The sequence below is a fragment of the Balaenoptera acutorostrata genome, chromosome 15 (genome assembly GCF_949987535.1).
Source record: "Balaenoptera acutorostrata chromosome 15, mBalAcu1.1, whole genome shotgun sequence".
Classification (NCBI taxonomy): Eukaryota; Metazoa; Chordata; class Mammalia; order Artiodactyla; family Balaenopteridae; genus Balaenoptera; species Balaenoptera acutorostrata.
This window is the reverse complement of record NC_080078.1, coordinates 49,201,014-49,225,944: the sequence shown is the minus strand read 5'-3', so window position 1 is coordinate 49,225,944 and position 24,931 is coordinate 49,201,014. Positions and strand designations below refer to the sequence as shown.

At 42.1% G+C, this 24,931-nt stretch overlaps 1 protein-coding gene across 7 annotated transcripts in view; it reads right to left on the bottom strand.

The window, feature by feature from the left end:
• Nucleotides 1-2,973: 2,973 nt before the first annotated feature.
• TASP1 (taspase 1) overlaps nucleotides 2,974-24,931 on the bottom strand; it is a 237,763-nt gene continuing 215,805 nt past the window's right edge. For all 7 annotated transcript variants that reach the window (XM_057530053.1, XM_057530052.1, XM_007165264.2 and 4 more), the window contains one exon: nucleotides 2,974-4,048. In XM_057530053.1, coding sequence (XP_057386036.1) covers nucleotides 4,015-4,048 — 34 coding nt within the window. In that variant the 3' untranslated portion in view covers nucleotides 2,974-4,014. The remainder of the gene's footprint in view (nucleotides 4,049-24,931) is intronic.

Here is a 24,931-nt window from a genome sequence, read left to right as displayed (position 1 = left end):
AAGGAGTCGAGAGCAAGTAGTCCATCCGGGAGCTGATTCCAGGAAACACAGGTTGGGTGGGGGTGGGGAAGTGTACAGGGAAGGGAAGAAAGCCAATACAAGGTGCATTTATAAGTCAGTGACCACAGGGGGCAACTGAAGTTTAAAATCTCTCAAAAACAGTGTGAAACACATGCCTCGGAATTACCCCACCCAAGAAGCAAGGGAGCTCCTTGTACATTTATACACCAACTTCTGTTCATCACTTGTTGAGAGCTGCTTCTGGGGGCGCTGGTTCCCTGGACTTCTGGCCCGCTGCGTGCAGGGACAGAGCAGCTTTCCACGGTTCCAGAGAAAGTCCTCGGGCACAGAGGTGCAGATGTGAGCCTGTAAAGGTTGTCTGGGGCTCTGTGAAACAGAAGATCCATGGGCAATGACAGTGATCTGTCCCGGGACACCTGCTGAGTTGGCTAAGACCTTACCTCAGTGCTCATTGCATGGACCTGTGGCCTCAGAGAATGGATGCTGAAAATGTACTGTCAGTACTGTGATCAATTTATAAAAGTTTTAGGATAAAATATATGTATTCATATCCATATATGAATTAGCTAAAGCACCATTGTATGGGGAAGCAGTAAATGAGGTATGTGTAACCCTATAGGTTTGGACAGCTTTCCATGACATTATTAAGTGAAAACTGAAGGTTATATAACCCCACTTGGGGGTTCAATACAATCCCATTTTTGTGTTAAAAGCACAGAAAATTTATATATGAGAAGAGTCTTTAAGAATAGAAGCTAAGGGACTTCCCTGGTGGTCCAGTGGTTTAGACTCCACGCTTCCATTGCAGGGGGCATGAGTTTGATCCCTGGTCGGGGAACTAAGATCCCACAAGCCTCGCGGCTTGGCCAAAAAAGAAAAAAAAAAGAATAGACGCTAAAGGTTACAAGCTAAAGTGTTAATAACTGTTGTCTCTAGGAAAGTGGGGTTATGAGTTAAATTTTTTCTTGCTTTTCTTTATTTTCTAAGTTTTTGTAATAAGCATGGATTGCTTTTATAACCATGACCAGATTTTTGAAAATTCACAATAATTAAATATAATTTCAAGATATGAGAATAGTTCCAGCACTTTTCTAAATCTTCCTTTCTTCCTTCCCTCACACCCTCCATCTGTTACAACAGAGTAACCTTACTTATTTCAGGTAACTGGTGTGAACATCACCACTCTCAAACATGGGAGAAGATGAAGAATTCAGCACAAAAGGCTTTTGAGCAACCAAAAGAGATGTCCTCACGTCTATAAACTGAAACTCATCCATTTTGCTCACAGACAAGCATCTCAGACTAGCATCAGGGGCTTGTTTATACGTTCTTCGTACACAGTTCTAACAGACATTGGCATCTGCGTTCAAGTTCACATTTAGAAGAGGCGTTTAGACGATAAGAAAGGGCCCGCCACAGGCAGACACACAGGAAGCAGGGAGAGGTGGCAGAGGTGACAAGCGAGGACAGAGCCCAGATAAGGCTGCCACACCTGTCAGTCAGCACAGGGACTCCTTAGGGTAGAGCACACACCCTCCGCCTCCTCACCAAGTGCGGAAGACATCCCTGTTTCCAAACTCAGAGCAGGATCACAGTGACAGCCTTGAGGAATCCAGGCCAGGCTTAACTGTACCCAAGAGAACCAAACATCCAACGCTCAGGCCTTAAAATGAAATAGAATACTGGCCTATAGTTAGGATCATCCACATTAAAAGTGGGCACCTTCAAACACAGCTTCAGAGTCTTGGTGATACAGGCCAGACTAGGGAATGAGGTTACATTCTTATCTGTTTCTATCTTTCCTACTTTTGTGTGAAACGAAGTTGATTTTATATCTGTCAATACCTTCTGGTTCCAGTATCTCTTCTTTAACATCTGATCTTATAATTAAGATTTCTTGCCTCCATGACCCTTCGACTTTTTTTTCCTCCTGGTTTCATAATATTCCTTAAATTTAAAAAAAATTAGAAATTGGAGACTAAAGCCCTAACAAACTGTTTTTGGAGGGGCTGTGTTCTTTTATACTGACCATTTTAATCTCTTCATAAAAGGGGTGTTTAACAAGCCCAAACTTTTAAATATGAACAGAATAAAGTCAAAAGGAGATGAAAGAAATGGCATTCCTGGTGAAATAGGTCAGATGATTTTCAGACTCCAAAGTGTCCTGATAGTTTTATGTGATCCAATCCAGTTCCTGAAAAAACCCTGCCAACAGGTAACAGGTCTTTGAAAGCTTTTGAAGCCAAAGGCTCCCCACCAGCCAGCCCATCTCTTACTAAGTTCTCAGCCTCATTAAGAATGAGAAACAGATACCACGGCACCAACCTGTCTACGAGAACACAGCGAGACAAATGTAATTGCCTGTACGAGGAATATAAGTCAGCAACTCCCAAAGCATTCATATTTACACCCACTCCATTTTGGTTGTCTTTCCTTTATAATTTGCCCATACATCCATGTCAAGTGTATAATTTCATCTGGGGCTTTATCAGTTACCGCCCAGAGCCATGATTATATGGTGCAGGGAACTTCCTCCCCCTGAGCGAGTCTATCTTTAGTATCTTCTTAATAGCTACTTCTTACATGTAAAATCAAAAGGAAAGTCTTGGTTTTCTTATGTGGCTCCAGAATCACTAAATATAACATTTAGAAGCAATTTATCAACTGAAACCATTGACTTTTCAGCTGCCACTGAATGCCACTGCATTTCTCAAAGCAAAGTGTTCTTATTTCTTCCCTTGGTTATTTTTTATCAAATTACAATGAAAATTTTAGGGACTTCTGTATTGACCATTCAATCATGTACTAAGTTCATCTTCCGTCTTGCTGGTGTCCAGCCTAATTACACAGAGATGAAACTGTATTTTGAATACTCAGAACCACAGCAAGAGGCATAAAGGTATGATTTCCGGAAGAAGTAACTTTTTACAAACAAAAAACGGCTCTCCAATCTACGATTCAAAAGATAATTTATTAGTCTGAGAAGAGGAGTCACACACTATACCCAGTAATATGTTTCTTTTATTTTTGTGCCTTTATCTTAAAAATATATTTAAACAAGAAACAAAGATAATATTGAATTTTCCCATAAATTTTGCTTTCTTATTTACAGTGTTACATTGTAAATAACATTCCATTATACACAAATTAAGGACTGTGCATTACTGTATGTTCTCTTTACATATTCTTTCATAATATAGTACACACAGCTCGAAGCTATGTAGTATTTAAGCTTAGAAAAGCTTGAGGAAAGAAGTACAAACTTTATCAATAAGACTATTACTTAAAAAGGTTCTGACCTTAATTCTCTGCTAGATTGTTTCACTGAAACCATTCTTTGTTAAAGAAAAATGCCCCATATGAGGGATGAGAACAACAGTTTAAGTTACCATAGGATCCACTTAAACTGGCTAACAAAAAAAAACACTTTGTTACTAGCACTGTTATCAAATGGAGCATGGCCACTGTCAGTCATTTCAACAAGTAGATTTACTCTGCAGTTCCGACAGGTTATATCAAAGACAGTTGGTACCTCTTTGTGAAATCAACAATGTTTCCTGCAACTTTAGGTTTTACTTGTAAACAATTAAAGCACACATTTTGGGAAGATGATTTAATCATTCCTGGTCTGAGGTTACACAATAAGGAGGAGTTTCTATTTCATCGAAGGAGAAGCAAGCATACGCACTGCTTGTGCGCACGGGCACGCACGCACACGCACACACACACACACGCACACACAGAGTCCCGCTCATCTGCCCAAGACGCGCGTGTCACCAAGCGCTAACTACAGCAGCACTAGTGTCGCAAGCGATGCACGAGGCTGCGACAGGAATTATAAAACGAGGGAGATAAAACATCCAACTTCGGTTAAAACCCTGCGAAGCTCGGGTTCTGAAATGCCGCTCAGATGCTCTGTGTTCAGCCTGAAGGTTCAGCTCACTGGGCTCTCCAGGCGGCAGACCCCACCTTCAATCGCCACGGACTGTCCGGCTACCGCACCAGGAGGGAGTCTGGAAATGTGAGTCTGCAGAGGAGGAGACGGAAGACTGTTAGAGGTGCCAGCTGTGTCCCCCTGACGTGTGACAAAGGCGGAGAAAACACCAGAGCATCTTGGCTTCTCTTTGCTTCTGAGCATCTACAGGCTGTGCTGGCGGGTAACTCAGGTGCAGACAGATCCTGTTCGTCCAAATCTCAGGGGATATTAACTGAGTACCTACTACCTGCCAAACACAGCACTGGTAGCTGGAGATAGAGACCGGGACAGCTCAGGCCCCCAGGAGCACAGAGCTTACAGTTTACTCACACTCAGAACAAGAGTGGTTTTAAGGCCAACTGTATTGAGCATATTCCAGTTACCTGAAAACTACCAGTTGATATACATTTTGTCCTCTAAACATTCAGAGCAACTAAGAATACCCGATTCATGTTTATTCCCTCAATTTACTCCTTAAAGGATTTAAATAGCTTACAAAAATCAGATCACTCAACAACCTCAAGTAAGTGAGACAATGAAAAAAAAAAAAAGAAAAAGAAGAACTTACAAAAATGAGTTAAAGACAGGCGTGAGTCAACACACAAAATCTAGCCTGAGTTCTGTCCCCGTGCTGGAGGCAGACTGCTGCCCTGTCTCAGAGCTTCCCAGTGGCCAAGACCAGACAGGGGTCCACATGGTATAACGGGATCACATAAACCAACCGCTCAAAGGAGAAAACCGTTCCCGGCACAGAGTCCAAGAAGCCATTCCTCTTGTAGGGCTTCACCCACAGCAGGTACCGTGTACAGTGGATGAGTGAAGACAGCGGTTGTACAACAAGGAGTTTTATAGGGCTGAGCATTACAGCATCACTCAAAGGAGACCAGCAGGAAAAGCTCTTCCACAAGGGGTCAGGGCCACGTCAGCCAGGAATTCCTTTTTTTGATGATCTGGCTTAATCCGGGGATAGATAAATGTCGGAGTTTCTAAGAAGAACAGAGAGACTGTATATCCTTCAGGTAATCCTCTCTGATTCTGCTTCTCCACACAAGCTTTTCCTGAGGACTGAACCCAAGGGAGTTCAAGTCCCAGAGTGAACTTGCTGGATGCAGCTGGTGAGGTGGCCAAGCCTGGGGTGGGTCTGACATCTTCTCACGCAACCAAAAATAAAGCAAGCATATGCTTTAGATGGAGCAACAGGTAAGCTACCTGGTTTTAGTTTGATGGTGGGTACTGTTCTTGGGTCTCACTGCGCAAGTCCCATTAGAGGAGCTGACATAAGTCAGCAATTTGGAAAGCTCTGGAGAACAGAAAATGTTCTCTGGGTACTTAAGTGTTTCTGTGTGCAAGGCAGGAAGCCACCTGTAACCTCCAGGAGGGAGGTCCGTCAACTTTGGGGTGGAGAGCTGGGCAAGGCAGTCCATGTGGCATCTCCTGGGAGGTGAGTATCACTGAGTTTGGTCACCAGGCTCACGCCTCTGGGCACCCTGTCCCAGAATCTGGCCTTGTTATTGCATCTGAAGGCTGTTTAGTACATCTTATTACATTTTATAAGTACGGATATATTATACCTGAGAAGTCCACAGTAAGACACACTTGTGGATCTTTCATTTCTTGTGATGTCCTATTAACCTAGCGGGAGAAGTTTGAAGAAAATGTGTTGTTTGATTCTGCTACCCAGCAGCCCTTGTCACATCAGGCACAAAACACTCAGATCCACAACTCCCAGGGCTCAGTGTTGATGGGGCCCTTTTATTCTTTCAGGGATTCATTAACATGAGGTCAAAGAATTTTTTCCTCAGGCATCATTCATCGAATAATAAAAAAAAAAAGTTCTAAACAAAGACAATCCCTGAGAGAGGAGAAGCCCCTTAGTCTATCTCATCTCTCATCTCACCCTCCTCAGCCATGAAACAGTCACAAGGCTAGGACAGGACAGGGATCAAGAATGTGGAAAACAATATGGTGGTTCCTCAAAAAATTAAACATAGAATTATCATACGATCCAACAATTCCACTTCAGGGTATATACCCAAAACAAGTAAAAGCAGGGACTCATATTTTTGTACACAATGCTCATAGCAGCATTATTCACAATAGCCAAAAAGTAGAAGCAACCCAAATGTCCATCAACAGAGAAATAAACAAAACATGGTCTATACATACAGTGGTATATTATTCAGCTTTAGAAAGAAATGACATTCTGACACATGGTACAACATGGATCAACTCTGAAGATACTAAGCTCAATGAAATAAGCCAGACACAAAAGGACAAACATTGCAGGATTCCACTTATATGAGGTACCTAGAAGTCAAATTCACAGGACAGGAAGCAGAATGGTGGTTGCCAGGGGCTGGGGGTAGGTAGAATTATGGAGTCATTACTTAATAGGCACACAGTCTCAGTTTGAGAAGGTGAAAAGTTCTGGAGATGGATGGTGGTGATGGTTGCACAACAATGTGAATGTACTAAATGCCACTGCATAGTACACCCAAAATGGTTAAAATAGTAAATTTTATGTTATGTATATTTTAGCACAATTAAAAAAAAAAAAAAGAAGAAAGCAGAAATGACCATTTTCTTCCTGGTCCAGAACTGTATGCTATAAGATGGCATTAAGAGAAGGGGTTAGCTAGGAATGAATCCATGCAGACCCCAATGGAGAAACATTAACACCAGGTTCTGTTCACACATAGGTTGAAAATTTCCAATCAGGTTACTTAAGATATCTGTCCCTAAAAGTGAAGCTCACAGGAAACTCCATCCTCACGTTTCCCAGAGATTCAGAGAGAATACAATGAGACTTCCTGGTAGGCCTGGTGGTCCAGGCACCAGAGGCAACAGAGAATAAATTAATTGTTAAAAGATCAAAGAGCGACCATATGTCCAAGCAGACAGCCTGCAACTTGACCAGGGGAATGTCAGTCTTAAAGCAACTGATTTTTCTGCTGAGCATGAAAAAGACCCAGGACTAGAAGGAAGAAACTGCTGTCCCACAGACCAGGGGATTTGATAGCAATCCTCTGAGATTTACAAAAACACAGATGGCCAATCCAAACTTACCTCTAACACTCCTATCCCCACCAAGTTTACGACAGAAAAACATCTAAATAAACTGAGCTAAACCACAAAGTGTCAAGGAGAGTTAGGAAGGAAAAGAAAAAAGAACTGGAAAATATGACAAAGGTCTTGAGATATTTATTAAGGGTACATGGGCAAAATACTTCAAAAATACATTGAGATTTGTATAAATTGAGCGGTTTACATAAGACAGAAATGCTCAACCAGACAAACAAGTTGTTAAGATTAACTTCTCAGGATTACTGCTTCCCTAAATTATCATCTAGTCAAGGGAGATTTTGCAATTACAAAACACACTGGCATGATTTTGGTGTTGAGGGGAATAGAATGGTTAACCGTCCAAATGTATGTCAACACTTCACCAGTTTCATCAATCAACATGGTCTTCTGACTCATCGGAAAATAAGTAACCTTGGCCTGAAAAAGTTTGAGCCAAGATGTATTTGAAGCTTTCTGTGGAAATTTCAATGGAGCATCAAATCATATTATAAACAGTGGGGGCTGTTTAAGAGAATATTTTATATGAGTGTTTATCTCTAAAAGTTCTTTTGGAGAAGTGGGTTTGAATTCCTTGAGCCTAAAAATGTCTGTGGACAGTTCACCACTGTATACGATGAACTTGTATGCCAGCATTTAAAAGTGCAATAAAGTATTTTATATTGGGTGTGTAAGGACTGTGCAGACTCTAGGGTGTCCTACAAGCCTAAGACCTTAACAAGGTGTCTTTAAAACCATTTAAGTAGGGGCTTCCCTGGTGGCGCAGTGGTTGAGAGTCTGCCTGCCAGTGCAGGGGACACGGGTTCGAGCCCTGGTCTGGGAAGATCCCACATGCCGCGGAGCAACTAGGCCCGTGAGCCACAATTACTGAGCCTGCGCGTCTGGAGCCTGTGCTCCGCAATAAGAGAGGCCGCGATAGTGAGAGGCCTGCGCACCGCGATGAAGAGTGGCCCCCGCTTGCCACAACTAGAGAAAGCCCTCGCACAGAAACAAAGACCCAACACAGCCAAAAATAAATAAATAAATAAATAAATTAAAAAAAAAAAACCATTTAAGTAGCAGTGTACTTGTATTGGAATTTGGAACTAATGAGAAATAGCACATGAAGTGATGTGTGCCACTACCAGGCCCGGCAGAAAATCTTACAAACCATTCTCCATGCGCTTTCTCTGATGACCTGAGGCCTAGGTGATGTAAGGAGCTTGGGACCCTGAATCATAATTTGGATAAGAGCCCTCTGCCAATCAGAAACCCCAATTTGTATTTTATGTGAATGAGAAACATGCTTCTTATTGTGTTTGAACAACTATACACATATATTCTGGGGTTTGCTTGTTACAGCAGCTGGAGTTATCTTTAACAACGATTCCATCCGGGCCTCTGCACTTACTAGCTATGTAACCTCTGCTGGTTACTTAACTTTTCGGGACCCCACCTCTAAAATAGCTATACAGTAAGTCCCCTACATATGAACCTTCAAGTTGTGAACTTTCAAAGATGCGAACGTCTGTTCACATGTAATCACATAAGTTAGTTCATGCGTCTGGCGTATTTTGTCACATGCGTGCATCCTCTACAAGTGGTTGTGTTTTTGTGTACTTTACTGTACAGTACTGTATAGAGTACTGTAGTATAGTATCTTTATTTCAAGCCCAGGATGTCCAGAAGCAAGCGTAAAAGCAGCGGTGATGTAGCTCGTACTGCTAAGAAGCGCCAAGCGATAACAATGGAAACAAAAGTGAAAATAATTGAGAGAGTGGAGCGAGGCGAAAAGATGGTAGACGTCGCTCATTCTTATAACATGAATCATTCAACCATCGGCACGATTCTGAAGAATGAGGACAAGATCATGGAACATGTGAAGTCTGCTGTGCCGATGATGTCAACAATAATATCGAAGAAGCGTGGAAAAGAGATGGAGAAACTTCTCAGTGTGTGGATGCAGGATCAGCATTAGTGTCGAGTCCCGCTCAGCTTAATGTGGATTCAAGAGAAAGCCAAAAGCTTTTATGAAGACTTGAAGGAGAAACATGGTGAAGAATCAGAGGGTGCATCTTTTAATGCCAACCATGGCTGGTTTCATCGGTTCAAGGCTAGAGCCAACCTTCACAACGTAAAAGTAAGTGGCGAGGCAGCAAGTGCATATACGGTAGCTGCCCGGTAGCTGCCTGGGAATTTCCTGAAACGCTTCGAGAAATTATTGATGAAGGCATGTATCTACCTGAGCAGGTTTTTAATGTGGATGAGACAGGACTGTACTGCAAGAGGATGCCAGACCGAAGTTACATCAGTAAGGAGGAAAAGTTGATTCCAAGCTATAAAGCAGCAAAGGATAGGCTAACTCTGTTGTTTGGTGGCAATGCTTCTGGCGAACCAAAGAGATACACAATGCAGGAAATGGCAAGCGGATTTTCTTTATTTGAGGAGGCACTGTTAGTTTTTGAGGCACAGGACCTGAACGTAGAATGGTACAAGAAGGCTGCAGCAGCTGTTCAGAATGCAATCCAGTGCCTCTGTGTCTTCTATGATGAGAAAAAAAGAGCTACTACCCAGACATTACTGGATCGCTTTTTCAAGAGGGTAGATAGAATTGAATCCAGAAAGGAACCAGAACCTGTGGCACTAATGTCAGGCGTGAGTGAAATTGCAGCTTGCCCTCCATCTCCTATTGCTGACGATCCTTCAGCTCTACCATCTCCCACCTCCTCTCCCTCCTCCAGTCAGTAACTCTTCTTGCCTGTTCACTCGATGCTAGCCCCTGTATGCCAGCTGTTGTACTGTACTACTGTACTTGTCAATGTACCATACTGTAAGATTAAAAATGTTTTATTTTTTGTGTTTTTTTATGTTATTTGTGTGAAAAGTATTATAAACCTATTATAGTACAGTACTATCTAGCCAATTGTGTTAGTTGGGTACCTAGGCTAACTTTGTTGGACTTAAGAACAAGGTGGACTTTACGAACTCACTCTCGGAACAGAACTCATTCATATGTAGGGGACTTACTGTAAGAGCATTTGTCGTCAGGTTGACAGGCTGCATGCAATGAGAGTACATGTCAACACATCAGATTCTTATTATTCAAACAGACACATCGCCATAGCACAAAACATTAGGCAGCACAATATCTATTACACATTATTTGATGTCCCGGAATTGGGTAATTCTATTTGAAATGTTTGATAGTCTTCAAAAACAGAATGAGATATTTTAATGAAAAATTAGTTGCATGCTAAAAGGTAAGGTTGAAGAAAATGGACATTTTTAGGCCAGTATTTTTGATGCTGCTGTTTTGCTCTCACTGATACAATAATTAACAATTGCTGAGTATTTACTGACTACTAAGGGCTTTGTATATACCTGCTTGCTGTATCATTAATCTTTGATGGCTCAAAAACAATCAGCTCAGCATGCCTGGGTGCTACAGAGAAAACCAAAGTGGTCAAATACTGGCAAATTACCTTCTAAGAACATGTCATGTTGTTGGGAAGACAAGTAAGGCCATATGAGATGACTAGAAAACCATTAACAAAGGCACGTGACCATACACTCAGAGGGTATAACACTCCAATGTGTGTTTTCCAACACTACCAAGCAATTAACTCTGCGGGTACTGATTGGGTGTCCTACAATTTAACTCAGTCCTGACACCATCTACCAGGAGATAGAGCCCACAGGTCAAGAGCTGAGTCCCACAAGACTGTCTCCCCACCATGCCAGATACCAGTCGCAAGTTCAGGTTGTCACCTGCACTTCTGGCCCATGGCTATAAATTGGCTATATAAATGAGAGGTTCCCACCACCCCCTCCTCAGGTTTGATTAATTTGCTAGAGCAGCTCACGAAATTCAGGAAAACAGTTTACATTATTGTAAAAGGATATAATTTAGAAACAGCCAGATAGAGAAGAGATGCATAGGCAAGGAAGGCAGGAAGAGGCTTGGAGCTTCCATGCCTTCTCTGAAGGCATCACTCCCCAAATCTCTACACGTTCACCATCTCAGAAGCCCTCTGAACCTCGTGTTTCGGGGGATTTTTATGGAGGCATTGTTACATAGGTATGATTGACTACATTACTGGTCATTGGTGACTGAACTCAATCTCTAGTCCCTCTCCCCTCCCCATAGGTCAGGGGGTGGGGCTGAAATTTCCAACCCTCTAGTCACACGGTTGTTTCCCCTGGTAACTAGACCCCAAGCTTAGGTTACCTTGGGGTTTTCCAAAAGTCACCTCATTAAAATAAACCCAGGTGTGCTTGAAAGGGGCTTTCTATGAGTAACAAGATACCCATTTCACCTTTACGGCTCTGAAATGATTTCAGAAACTGAGGACTAGAGAACAAACATTATAACAAAAGATGCTCCTATTGCTATTATCACTTGGGAAATTCCAAGGGTTTGGGGAGCTGTGAGTCAGGAACCCTGGAGGAAGAACAAATATGTACTTCTTATGCTAAATCACAGTATCACAGACACCCAACCACAAATGCCAATGAAGTCAAGAGAGGGCGAGCATGGATGTGGATCAAGAAGGTGGGTCAGGCTCTCCGGAGGCCATGGCACTGGACGGCAAATAGGACTGGAGGGCAGTGTTGGGCCTGAGTAAGGGAGAGCTGACAAGTTTGCTTGGTTTGAGCCACACAGTGTTTCCAACTTCTAAAAATATTAATAGAAAATATTTTTAAATGGGGAAATTGCATACAAGGATCTTGATTTCTAGACACTCTTGAAAAATCTGGCAACCCTTGCATTCCCTCACCAGAGTAAAGTCGCAGCTACCTTCTTTAGAAGGGCATTTTCGGCAATAATTTCCCACTGGTGGGGCTGCGTTCTGCCTATGCTGTGTGCTCAGATGGCCCTAACATCTGTGATCATCTTTCAGTGCGGTTACTATTATTGGTCCATTGGGTTCAGATGGTGGCAGCCCGATCTTCCCATCAACCTTTGCCTAATGGTTTTGTAACCATAGAATCAGTCCCAGACTGGGCCTATCCTATTTCTAACAAGATACTGAGTTGTTTTTCAGAGACAACAGAACAAAACCTCAAGTCATGCAGCAGAAGCATGTAGAGGAGATTTGAACCTCAAACAACCTGGAACCAAAGCTGTTCCCCCCACCCCCTCCAAAGAACCAGGGCCTGACCTGAACCTGAACTCCAGAGCCCTTTCAGAAGTGAAGGGTCTGCTGTCCAGGAAGGTCTGGTGCTGAAGCCCATCTACCACACCTTACCATTAATGGCCAAGCTCCAAAGCCCTCCAATCAAAATCTGCCCCACCGGAAGGGGAAGCTGGGATGAAGTGAGAGAGTAGCATTGACGTAACTACCAAATGTAAAATACATAGCTAGTGGGAAGCAGCCGCATAGCACAGGGAGATCAGCTCGGTGCTTTGTGACCACCTAGAGGGGTGGGATAGGGAGGGTGGGAGGGAGACGCAAGAGGGAGGGGATATGGGGATATATGTATATGTATAGCTAATTCACTTTGTTATACAGCAGAAACTAACACACCATTGTAAAGCAATTATACTCCAGTAAAGATGTGAAAAAATAAATAAATAAAAATAAAAAACCTGCCCCACCAGTGCTTCTGCACACCAACCCTCCTCCCCTAACTCATAAAACTTTGACTGAACCCCAGATGGGGAGACAAATTTAAGCTGTGTTTCCTGTCTCCTTGCCTGTCAACCTCACAATCAGCTTCTCCAACAGTTTTAGCAGCCACTGATAATCATTGCCTAGACCCCATTATTTCAAGAGTTACCAACAGGTGGTTTCCTAATTCTATCACTGTCAATACATTAATAGCTGGAATTCTTCTATAAAGAACTTTCTCAACTTTTTGGTATTCCACAATAAAGTGCATATAAGAAAGGAAGGATAAACACTTGATTCTTTTTCTTCCTTTTCAGGGTTCAGAATAATAAACCTCCAAAAGCAGCCAAATGCTTTCCCCTCATCATTTTTTGTGATGTTAAGAAGGCAGTTTTGTTTGAAGGAAGATGGTAAGAGATTACAGAGGGAGCACACTTTGGGGAAAAAATAGGGATGGAAGAAGAAGGTACAGCATCTTCTTCATTCACACCAGCCAAAGGCGAACTCTTCTATGTTTAAAAGACAAAAATAAAAGAATTCTGAGAGCTGCTTTTAAACTGCCACTATGAAAAAAAACGGGCTGGACTGACTTGCTAGCTGTGTTTCGGATAACTAATTTGTAGGCTCACCTGTTTTAAGTCAAATATAGTACCTGCAGGATGAGTAGCTCCTTTTGGGTGGACACAAAATGAGTATTGTTGTCAGTTAAACTAGTTAAGTTTGCTTAAGATCAGTTTTACTCTTTAGCAGAAAGTTCTCTTCTCAAAGATAATCGAGGGTTAGCACAGCATATTAGTCTGCTAGGGTTTCCATAACAAAATTATTTTCCCACAGTTCTGGAGGCTGGAAGTCCAAGATCAAGGCATCAGTAGGGCTGGTTTCTTCTGAGGCCTCTCTGTGTGGCTCACAGACGGCTGTCTTCCCCCAGTGTCGTCACATGGCCTGTTCTCTGTGTGTGCAAGTCCCTGGCATTTCTTCTTATAAAGATGTCCTATTGGATTAGGGCCCTGTCCTTATGACTTCATTTGACCATCATCACCTCTTTAAAGGCCCCATCTCCAAATATAACCACAGTGGGGGTTAGGGCTTTAAGATAAGAATTTGGTGGGGACAGAATTCAGTCCATAATAGATACAGAGTAAAACCTGACAATGCCCCATATGCTGTGGGCTGCATTCGTTCTCTGGCTGAAATCCTCCTGCCCTTCCTTTGGCTCATTCCTCTCCATCTCCACTTGGCCTCCTCGCTGTTCCTCAACCACGCAGCATATTCCCACCTCAAGGCCATTACATGTGCTGTTCTCACTGCCCAGAAAGCTCTTCCATCCAATGCCCAGGTGGCTCACTTGCTCATTTCTGCCAGATCTTTACTCAAAAGCCGCCTTTTGGGGAAGGTTTACATTGGTCACTCACCTGAATTTCACTACCACCCTCTCTGCCTCAACGTTTCCTATGTCCTTACCATATCTAACCAGCCATCCATTTTGCTCCTTTATCCCATTCATTGCCTGTCGCCTCCGCTGGGACAAAAGCTCCACAAGGGCGAGGAGTTTTATCTGTTCATTGCTGTTCCCTCATTACCTAAAAGATGGCTTGGCCCATGGAAGGGGCTCTGTATATTTGCTAAGCCAATAGAGGATTTTGTTTTCTTTAATGAGGATTTGGGAAATGAAAGAGAGCAAACGGCAAATTAGACATCTTATAGTTCTTAGTTTTATGTTTTGTAGTTTTTGATTATAGCTTGTAAGTCTGTTATAAATTTTTGAAGAGATTTGTATAAATCAAACGCTCAAAGTGACACTGAAATTGTAAACCTTAAAACTCTGAAAATAAGTCTATGTATTTCCCAAGACGGACAAAAAATGTAGAAATAATATGATGTGACATTATCTGTTCATTCATCTCAACAACTACATGCACATTATCCTCTCTCAGAGAGAGATGGTCGGGGGCAGCAGCAACTCGACAGTGGTCAGGTGTGGGCTGCGTGCCTGGTGGGTCTGCTGCATCCTGCTGCATGAATGAAACTGCAGAATTCAGCACTCAGAGGAATATGGAAAGCAGGAGGGCTACCTTGTTTGCAGGGCAATTTCCCTCCTGGAGAGCGGGACAAGAGTGTCTCACACTCAATCTTACAACTTACCATGAATATCCGAAGAGACAGATATTCCTTTCCCTACCATTTTCCCTTCTCTTGTTAATTCTGCCTTATTTTTCAAATTGTTGAGTCCTAGGTAACTTATATCTTTCAATCGATTAACAGTGTCGCATGAACTTCCTTAAAACAACCCAGAATGATGTGTATATTTTGTAGAATACAGATCCATTTAGCTGCAGGCTCAGCTTGTCTTCTGCATCATCACTGCGCTACTCGGGGTGTGTAGAGTTGGTGCTGGAGGTGGCACGTTGGCTGAGCACACCTTGTGCCCTTACACAGTGAATTCTTACCTGGTGTGACAATAGTCACTCTCTGCTTTCTTTTACTGGCACAAACGTGATAGACCTTAAATGACCAATTCCAGAGAGAATTGCTGAGGAAGTGTGTCTGGTTGGTTTTTATTGCTTTGTTTCTACTATGGGCATTTTTTTTCCTTAATGACTTGAGTCCCGAGACACTATCCCCAAGCCCCATCCTTTTCCCAGAAGTTCCCTCCCCATTGCTTTCAAGAGCTGTCTTTCAAGGAGACACAACTTGTGAATAAGAATATTCTGAGCATTCTTTGTGTGCAGCATTAAAGCTTGGAATGTAGTTTACTGCTCTAAAAATAGAGTTTGGTCTCAGACTTCATCCTGAAAGCAGATGTACTCAACTAGTTGACAGTTTCACATGAACCTGCTTAATATAATCCAGAATAATGTGTATATTTTATAGAATAAAACCCCATTTAACTACAGGTCAAAAGATCTGGGTGCTCACTTCCTTAGCCTGTGTGATATCAGGCAAATCAGTGAAAATCTCAGAGCTGTAAAACGAGGACTCTGGTTAGACGGTCTCTAGAGGAGCCTCGCAAAGTTTAACCTTCTCTGACACTGACTTCCTTTAGCTTTTGCATACATTGTGAATGAGTCTAAAAACAAGCGTTTTACTTCTATCCCATCATTGTCTTAAACTGAAAGTAATAAATGGGCCAGAGCAATGTGAAGATGTAATTCCCGAGTTCAACCCAACAAATCACAAATATCAACAGATTGAAAAATTAATGCCATATGTTAGTTATTTTACTCCATGTCACCCCTACCTCGTTTTCCACATTTAGAACAAGGATGCCATAAAAGACCATTGGCAAATGTGGACAAAGCACAAAGACAGCATTATGGCAGATTTTGTTGTTAGTCCTGAAACAAGTCTACATAAAGGGAAAGTTCTACTGTTCTCACATAGAAATATCATGTCCAAGGAGCCTTAAAATAAGATGAAAATGCAGTCTGATGAGAACAGTATGTTGTTCCAGTCTCTCGGCAACTTTTGTTACTTCTTTTACCACACAACGACACCACACTTCAGAGGCAACATCAGACAACGCTGCCCCTTATTTTTATCTTAAAAGCCCTGTGAAGGCATCCACATAAACAGGGAAAGCCCACAGTACCTATTATATCACCACTTACGTGAAGAATTATCATGGATATTCCATTCTGTTAAAGGTGATAAAAGCTCTCCACTATTTAGAAATATTTATTCTGCACTTATTATGAGGGGACAGAAGAATGAAACACACATGGATCTCGCTCTGAAGGCAATTAGGTCTCTGTAGGATGCGGAAGCCAGTTCCTTGTGAAAGTAGTTCCTTGTAAAATCTTAATAAAGATAGGAAGCCCCTAGATTTGCATAATGCTTTAGTTTCCATAGTGCCTTAGCATCGATGAGATCGCCTCAAAATACCCTCTCAGGTAGACAGAGGTATACTATACCTATTTTTCAGGTGGAAAAAAGGCCAGGCTCAGAATGGTTATGTGGTTTGCTTATGGTCCCAGAGGAAGTAGAAAAACTGAGACTTGAATGAAAGCTTTTGGACCCCAAATTTAGGGCTCTCTTTACTCCCACAAAGCCTTAGCGTGAAGGATTCTAAATCAGGCTCTGTTAAGAGACACAACTTTATTTTTCAGGGTGAAATAGGGCTTGCTCAGAAAAGCTACTGCCACACATTTTACCAAAAAATTTCAGGATGATTCTGGGATTCAGAGAACTGGGTTTGAGCCTTAACTCTACTGCGGACGGACTGGAGAGTCTCTGAACTGGGGGTCACTAGATCTCTGGGCTTCAGCATCTTCGTAGGTAAAAATGAAAAATTCGACTCAATTATTTTGGGGGTTCTTTCTGATTCTAACATTCTTTATAGTTTTGCATTAGAATGGCCCTCTAAATGCTGTTTACATTTTTTTTTTCAAAAACCCAACATGTGTAAATTTTCCTAGAATTCAGGTTATAGATTTTTTTTAAAACAGCCCCAACAAGTAATTGAAATCCCAATTGGTCCTAGGACTTGTATCACCTTCTCTTTAGACCCAGCCTAACTTAAGAGTGGAGCTCTTAGATAGTGGTGTTAGGACCATTTACTGAGACCCAGTACATCACAGTATCTGAGGGTGGAGGCCAGGAGGCTGGATTTTCACCCCACCCTCGCCCCTAGGATTTGCACCCCCATCTCTGCAGGAACAAAGCCTGTCCCTAGGCTACCTTTTGGATAAGGAGGGAGGCAGGCAGTGAGAGGGACAGTAGACGTGTCATACAGACAACACGGAAACACACCTCTGACACAATCACGTTAATGGTGCATTCTGAGACTGTGGAGACCTTTTATAGTCTTTACTCTGATTTCTAAAATTTTCTTTACCCTTTTCCTCAAATGTTCAAAGAGGTACATGACTATCTTTCTATTAAAAATTGATTTAAAAAAAGAATAAAGCAGAATATGCCATTCCATGTAGTCCAAACAATCACAATCATATAAAAAAAAAAAAATCACAATTGCAGAAGCCGAAGGAACTATATCAAAATGTTAACAGTGGTTAATGTGGGGCAGTTCACTGCATTCCAGAAGGATTCATTCAGGGCCAGGATTACATTTTTTTTTTTCTCCCTGTCATTTTTCTGTATTTTCTTAATTATGCAGCAGAGTGATTTAGTGAGTGTTTAATGCAGCAACATAATCTATTGAGAAATTAATCTATGTCCTTTCTAATTGTTCAAGACCCGTTCTGGGAGGCATGGCTGTGTCCCCACGTCACTCCTGAGAACTGCCAAAAAAAAGAATGAACAAAATAGCTGTACTGTCCGCGCAGGACCCAGCAGTTGCATCAAGACGACCACCATCTTCTCCTTGAAACGCCTCCTTTCCTTGGTTTCCAGGACCCCACTGTCACCTGTTTCTCCTCAACCTCTATGGCCACAATTTCCCAGTCCCCTTTACAGGTCCCCCCACCCCATATCCCCACCCTAAATGCATGGGAGTTACCTGAGACTCAGGCCCCTCTTCTCCCATCTGTGGTAACTCCTTGGTGATCTCACCCAGTCCTGTAGTTTTATAAAAAGCATTTATATGCTGAGACTCCCAAATAAACATCTCCAGCTTAGGCCTCTCCTGACAACTACGCGGTTAGAAGCTTTGGTTCTGGAGTTCAGACTGTCTGGCTTGAATCTTGGCTCCACCTCTCGGTAGCTGTGCCACCTTATATAAGGAACTTCATATTTCAGATATTTCTTTCTGAGGGGCTAATGGGAGCAAGAGGTGCGAAGCTAAGAGGAGGAGATCTAGCTGAGCCCTGCAGGCCCATGTGCAGCATGGAGGCTGGGGGTTTACCTTCGCTCCTATAACGGTAAACTCTGGGCTGCCATTTCCTTGGTAAAGACAACCAGGTGGCCCCTTCTTGGAGAACCTGGTGGGGAAGCCTCAGCATCCAGATGATTTGTACTGAGTGAAAACCCAAAATGTCAGTAACAGTCTTCTGGTTGGTAAGCTGCCAGATAACATGGATTTTACTATAGCTTGAAAAGAGCATCTTGTATTTGAAAAGAAATGAAAGGCTAATGTTGAAACTACCATAAAGAGTGAAACTACTATTTGTGTAATGGACTATTTCCTGAGAATTTCAGTTGATCTGTCAGTGAGGAATTTGGGAGGGGTAAAAATAAAAACCGCCAACAAACTCTTTGAAGAAAGTTCTCCTCGTCAAAACCATCTGCTTCCTGACTTCTTATTGATCTGACCCACACAACACCGAAGAACTATTAAGGTGTTGAGATGAGAGAGGGCAAAGCTTCCCAGGCTGGCTTCTGCTGGTCCTGGGAGAGGCTCTCTGAAAAAAAGGAGCCTGGTCAAACGTCAGCCCCAGCCCACTTTTCTTAGAGCCAGCCAGGCACGTGAGCACGTGAAGTTCCGACACTCGTCAGTAAAGGAACCTGCGGACTCTGTAAGCCAGCTCGTCCCAAATGTCAACGGATGCCGTCCTTCAATGCCAGCTGCACCCAAGCTCCTATAGAGAGTGTGATTTAACCTCCCTTCTCTTTTACTCTAATACTGAGACCTTAGTTCCTCACCTCCCCAGCCACTAAATGTTGGGGTACCCCAGGACTCAAGAGTTGGGCCACTTTTCCTCAACTCATTTTGTAGAAAATTATCTGTGCAGTGTTCTGGACATAAAGTGAAGCATCTGGTTCCACTGGAGAAAGAGGAAAGAATAATAACTCTCCAGAACTACCTCCTCCTCCAGCTGCCACTTCATTTCTTTGCTTCCACTTACAGCAACATTCTTTAAAAGACTTGTCTATTCTTGCTTCCGCAGCTTCTTTCCTTCCATTCTCTCTAAACCCTCTCCACTCAGGTTTCTGCCTTGACTGCTGCACTGAAACGGCTCTTACCAAGGTAAGCAATGACTTCCGAATGCTAAATCCAGTGGTCTGTCCTCAGACCTAACTTCATGGGCCCAGAGTACAGGATCTGATAAAGCTGATCACTCTCTTGGCCTTGAAATAGTTTCTCTCCTTGATTTCTAAGACCCCACCCTCCCCTGGTTCTCCACCAGCCTCTACGGCCGTTTCTCAGTCTCCTTTGTTGGGTTCTTCACCTCTCTGACTTATCAACACAGCAATTCCTCAGAAATCTTTTCTCCTGGCTGTGGTCCCTCTCTTGGTGATCGCATCTAGCCTTGTAGTTTTAAAAAAGCATTTATATGCTGAGATTCCCAAATATGCATCTTCAACTTAGTCTTCTCTCCTGGCACATATATCCAACCACCCACTGACCATCTCCATTCAATGCCTAACAGGCATCTCCAGATGAACACATCCAGAACTGAGCTCTTTCTACTTCCCCTCAAGCCTGCTTCCTCCCTCCTCACCTTCTTCCTCCCGCTGGTAAATGGCAACTCCATTCGCATTGCTGCCTTCTCTCTTTCCCCCATGCCTCTGTCCAATCCATCGGCAGCTCCTGTCGGCTCTCTCTTAAAATGGACACAGAAGCAAACTGGCTCTCACCGCCTGCCCAGCTAACGTTCTAGTCGAACTCATTATCGTCACTCACGGGTGGCAACGGCCGTCCACTCTGCCTCCCTTTCAGCAGCTGGAGTGACCTCTTCAAATGTGAGCCAGACATCGTCACCCCTCTGCTCACTACCCTCCAGTGGCTTCGGAAGAGCCCAGATCCCGACAGTGACCGGTAAGAACCCACATGGTCTGGTCCCCCATGGCTTACTCTGTCCCACTAAGACCAGCCTTCTCACTGTCCCTCCGTCACACCCGGAACACTCACTCCTGCTTGAAGGCCTTTGCTCTTGCTGTTCTCCATGCTGGGACGTTCTTGCCTTGCTCCCATAAATCTTCCAAGTCTTTACTCAAATGTCACTTTCTCAGTGAGACCTGCCTAACACTGGAACCCTCATGCTTCCTAAAATCCTTGCCAGCTTCGCGTTTCTTTTTAGCACTTATCACAAACATACTATATGCCTTATTTATCTTGGTTATTATTTTCCCCACTAGTGTGTCAGGCCAGGAGTACAAAGATTCTTAGCTTTTTTGTTCACTATTATGTTTCCAGGGAAGTACCTGAATATAATAGGCACTCAATAGCATTTGTTTAATAAATATTTCGTTTTAAAAAATGAGCCGCTATGTTTCATCAAAACTGTACTCCTAAGTAAACTGAGTTTTTCTAATAGCTAAAATCTCAAAGCCAAAGAATCAAGGCTTCCTTCCCAGTTAATCAATACTAATCACTGTAATAAATCCCTGATTAGCTCTAATACTGATTAACTGAGGTTACGAAGAAATGAATTTTGTCATCTTTGATGGTGAAAAACTTATAGATTGTATTTATTTCTTTTTTGCCCCAAGTATGGCTTACTGAACAAAAACATAAATTGCTAGATTCAGGAACTTGTTGTACCTAAGAGGTTATCACCTTAAAGACCGGGTCCTTCCTGTCTGACCTGGCTTTGGAAGTTTGTAGAAATTTGGGTTGGAAGCGTGTTTTATTCACAGGCTACTGGGGCTTATTACTAACTGCCTAGTAAGAGCTTGTTTTGCCAAGATCTTCCATTTTTAACGGGGCAGGTTCTAACTGTTAGCAGTTTCTAACTGTTCAAAATTTTACCATAATGTCCACAAGACCTATCAATGGAAGAAATCGGGATTATTGGGGTTTTCATCCGTTACAGGAGGTACGTTCAAAATACGATTAATTTTCTATTTCAAGTGAAGAAAAAGCTGTTTCCAAGTACCCTGAGCATCTCCTAATAGTGAAGCATTAACACAACCCTCATTCTAAATTAAGTTTCTTTTCATGCCTTCAACACTGCAGCAGACGGTGTAGCCCAAACATGTACAGTGCAGTGATGACAGCTCAAGAGCATAAAAGTAAATCGTCATACGTACCACTTATTGCATCCAGAAGTATTTGAAAAGAATGCAAATAGAGAGAGTAGCTCAACCGTATCCAAATGTCTCAATTAGTTATTACTAAAATGTTAAAGTTTCACCAATTTACAGCACTGCTTTACTTATAAGACATAAAAATCATACATAATAATCATCAGAGAAGAAGTTTAATCCTTAGGATTAGACAGAATGGACGCTCCAAGATGAAGGCTTTAAAGAAGACAGAAACTATATTATTTGAATGAATGGTACCGGAATAAAAATGTATTCCAGCAGATAGACTTTGCATAGCATTCAAAATCTACAACACGGGTCAGTCTCCGATGCCTGTAAGTGAAACAGGCCAGGTGTAGGACTGTCAGAGTGGAATGTCCAGGCCCCACCAAACAGGGTGGCTACCATTTGGGTCCAACTAATCACGGCCATGTAGGAAGTGGGTCCCAGTGTGGCCAAATCTACTCTTATGAGAGAAAACAAGCCAGGAGGAAGAAAATTGTACCTTTACGTAAAACTTAAAACATTTAAATCTTGTATAAAGATTTTATTCAAAATTTCTATTTTATGTAAGTTCAAATTTTTTATGTAAACATTTTCAATTTTTTTAAAAGGCTGATCTGCTGATGAATTCAGCTTTTGAGCTCAAATCTGCAGGTTACTGGGGAGGAGGGAGAGTGGGGATAAAATGTTGTATCCAAACAACCATCTGGACTCAAAGTTCTACCCTCAACCTCAACAGGGAGCCACTCATAGAAGGCGTATCTATGGAATGAATGCCCACGTGTGCGGGGCCCTGCGGGGCCATTAGTACCTCCGTGTATACTGACTGCATACCTGTAGATTCAGTTCCCATCACTACTCACCTACTTAAGAAAATAATATAATAGAAGTTCTTACAACATAAAATCAATGGGTGATCCTGAATCTTTACAATCAAAGAAACCAATACCTTGTTTCAAGTTAGAAAGTTAACAAGAAACAAGAATGGCATGACCAAGATTATGGCCTTTTTTGTCTTAAGATTGAAAAAAAAAAAACAAGAAAAGATTCCTTTCATCATTTGTCCACTGCTTTTCAACCAAGAGAAAGAAATGAACATCCTGTAACCATTACTTACTCACTGTGGGTAATAAGGCCAATCATTCTCATGAATGCTTGTCTCAGTTACATCTCACACTTATGCGTTGTTCTGTGCGTAAAATGCAGGCACGTGTCTGCTTTGGAAAGGTACATATTTACCTAAAATGTTGGGTGCTACAAGGTAACACGGTCACATTCTAATGTTAAGTTCACACCTGATGTGAACTATGTAAGCTGATGGCTATGTAAGTATATAGAGGTAGAGAAATTAATGTTTTCATTATTTTCTATGTTGCTATAACCAGAAAAAAAAGGTTTATTCACTTCCTTCCAACTAACATGGAATGTCTACAAGTCCAAGCAATAGACATATTTATCTTTGCAGAGATCTAACCCTACACCATGATTAAAATGAGATTTACTTGGATAAATATGGTAATACCTCTGGGAAGATTTATGCTCTTGCCAACATAGTGAATTCCCTCTTTGTGTTTATTCTATTTATTGCTTTGGAGCTATGTCAAATGAATCATTTGGAAGAAACTGATGGCATAAGACTAATTAGGCAAAATAAAATTACCAACTACTCTTAGAACTAAACTTGAGGCTGAGGAAACTTGGGTCTAAAAGTTTGTTTTCCACATACTCAACCTTCTACAATCTTCTCCTGTTTGTCTAAAGAACTTTCTAAATAAACCCAACAGGATCCTCCTGGAAGTCCTAAGAGCATGGAAAAGAAATGCGATTTTCTATATTTGAAATTCTGGGCAAGCTTAAAAGGTACAAGTAAAATCACCGATTAGCCACTTTTCCTTCTGTTCCATAAAGCACACTTGCCAAACTTAGCTGTCTGGGATGTTTTCCTAGTACATAGCTTGTTGGCGGCACCTAACACCATCTTGGGGCAGTTGGCTTCCTGCCAGGGATCAGACTCCTTCAGTTGTTGAGTAACATGGGGACTAGATTATCAGAAGCAGTTAAAATTTGGCTTAGACCAAGGCCAACTTGTGTCTAAGTGGTTCTTCATAAATCTAAAATATGATCCAATATACCCACCCAGTGACTGAGTGTCACTGCCCACTATCGTGGAACTAAAGTCCCTTTTAAGGAACTCATGGTCAACACACCCAAAGGTGTTCCACTGTCTAGAGCTCAGAGGAATCTGAGAAGGCTGCCTGTGTTCACATAAGAGATACTCAACAGTAGCTAGTAAACAATATTCTTCCCTCTTACTTTTAAAGGAAAATTATTCAGTTAGGTGAGCTTATCAGAAATGCTGCAGGCAACTTAGGTTTCATTTAAAAGCCTAAGTTTGTGATGCTGTCAAATTGGTAGACATCTAGTCAGAAAGCTTTTTGAAAGGGCTCCGTTACTATCATATTGGCCTGAATTGCAGGGTTGTGTGTGTGTGTGTGTGTGTGTGTGTGTGTGTGTGTGTGTGTCTTATTCTTGCAGCTTCAAACAATTTTTTTCCTCTTCTGGGATCTCTGAACTCACTTGTCAGTTGGTTTATATTTACAAGCTAGAGTTGCATTTTGTCAAAATGTAATAACCCCTACCATCTCCACCAGGAAAGCAGGGTGAAAATCCAGGAAGTGTCACTCCTGTGGTAGGCAATGGACACGGCATGTTTGGGAACACGGTTACAGTGTAAATGAGGCTGCAGAGCTGCAAGGTGACAGCCCTGAGAAACTCTCTACCACTTCTACCACCACCGCCACCACCATCACCCATCACAATGTATGTAGCTCTATTATATGCACTTTGGTTGTATTATTCAATTAATATTCAGAATGCTCAGAAAGCATCGGTAGTATTCCCACTTTAAAGATAAGGAAACCAAGGGTCAGATATGCAACCTGCCCCAGGTTACAAAGCAGGGGCTTCAGGATGGAAATCCAAGTCTGGCTAACTCCAAAGCCCATTCTCTTATTATATCACACTGTCTCTTTATAGATGGTCTTGCTGACACCTTTAAAAAACCCTCCTCCTGCTGCTTTGCCAGGGATGAAGCAGTCAGAGCTTTTCTCTCTCCTAGGAAAGGCTTATCTCTTTCTGGAATTTAGTTCATTTAAGTTTTTCTACCATATTCTGCTTTTGGGATAATTTTAAAAATCTATGACTTTAGAGTTTATCCAGCTCATTCTCATTATTGGGAGTAGGCGCAACAGTCCTCTTGTGACTTTCTTCATCCTAATTGGAAGTGGAAGTCTTTTTCTCATTTCTTTTGGTAACTCCCTCTTGTGGACCTCATTTTTTTTTAATTAATTTATTTGGTTGCACCGGGTCTTAGTTGCGGCAGGCAGGCTCCTTA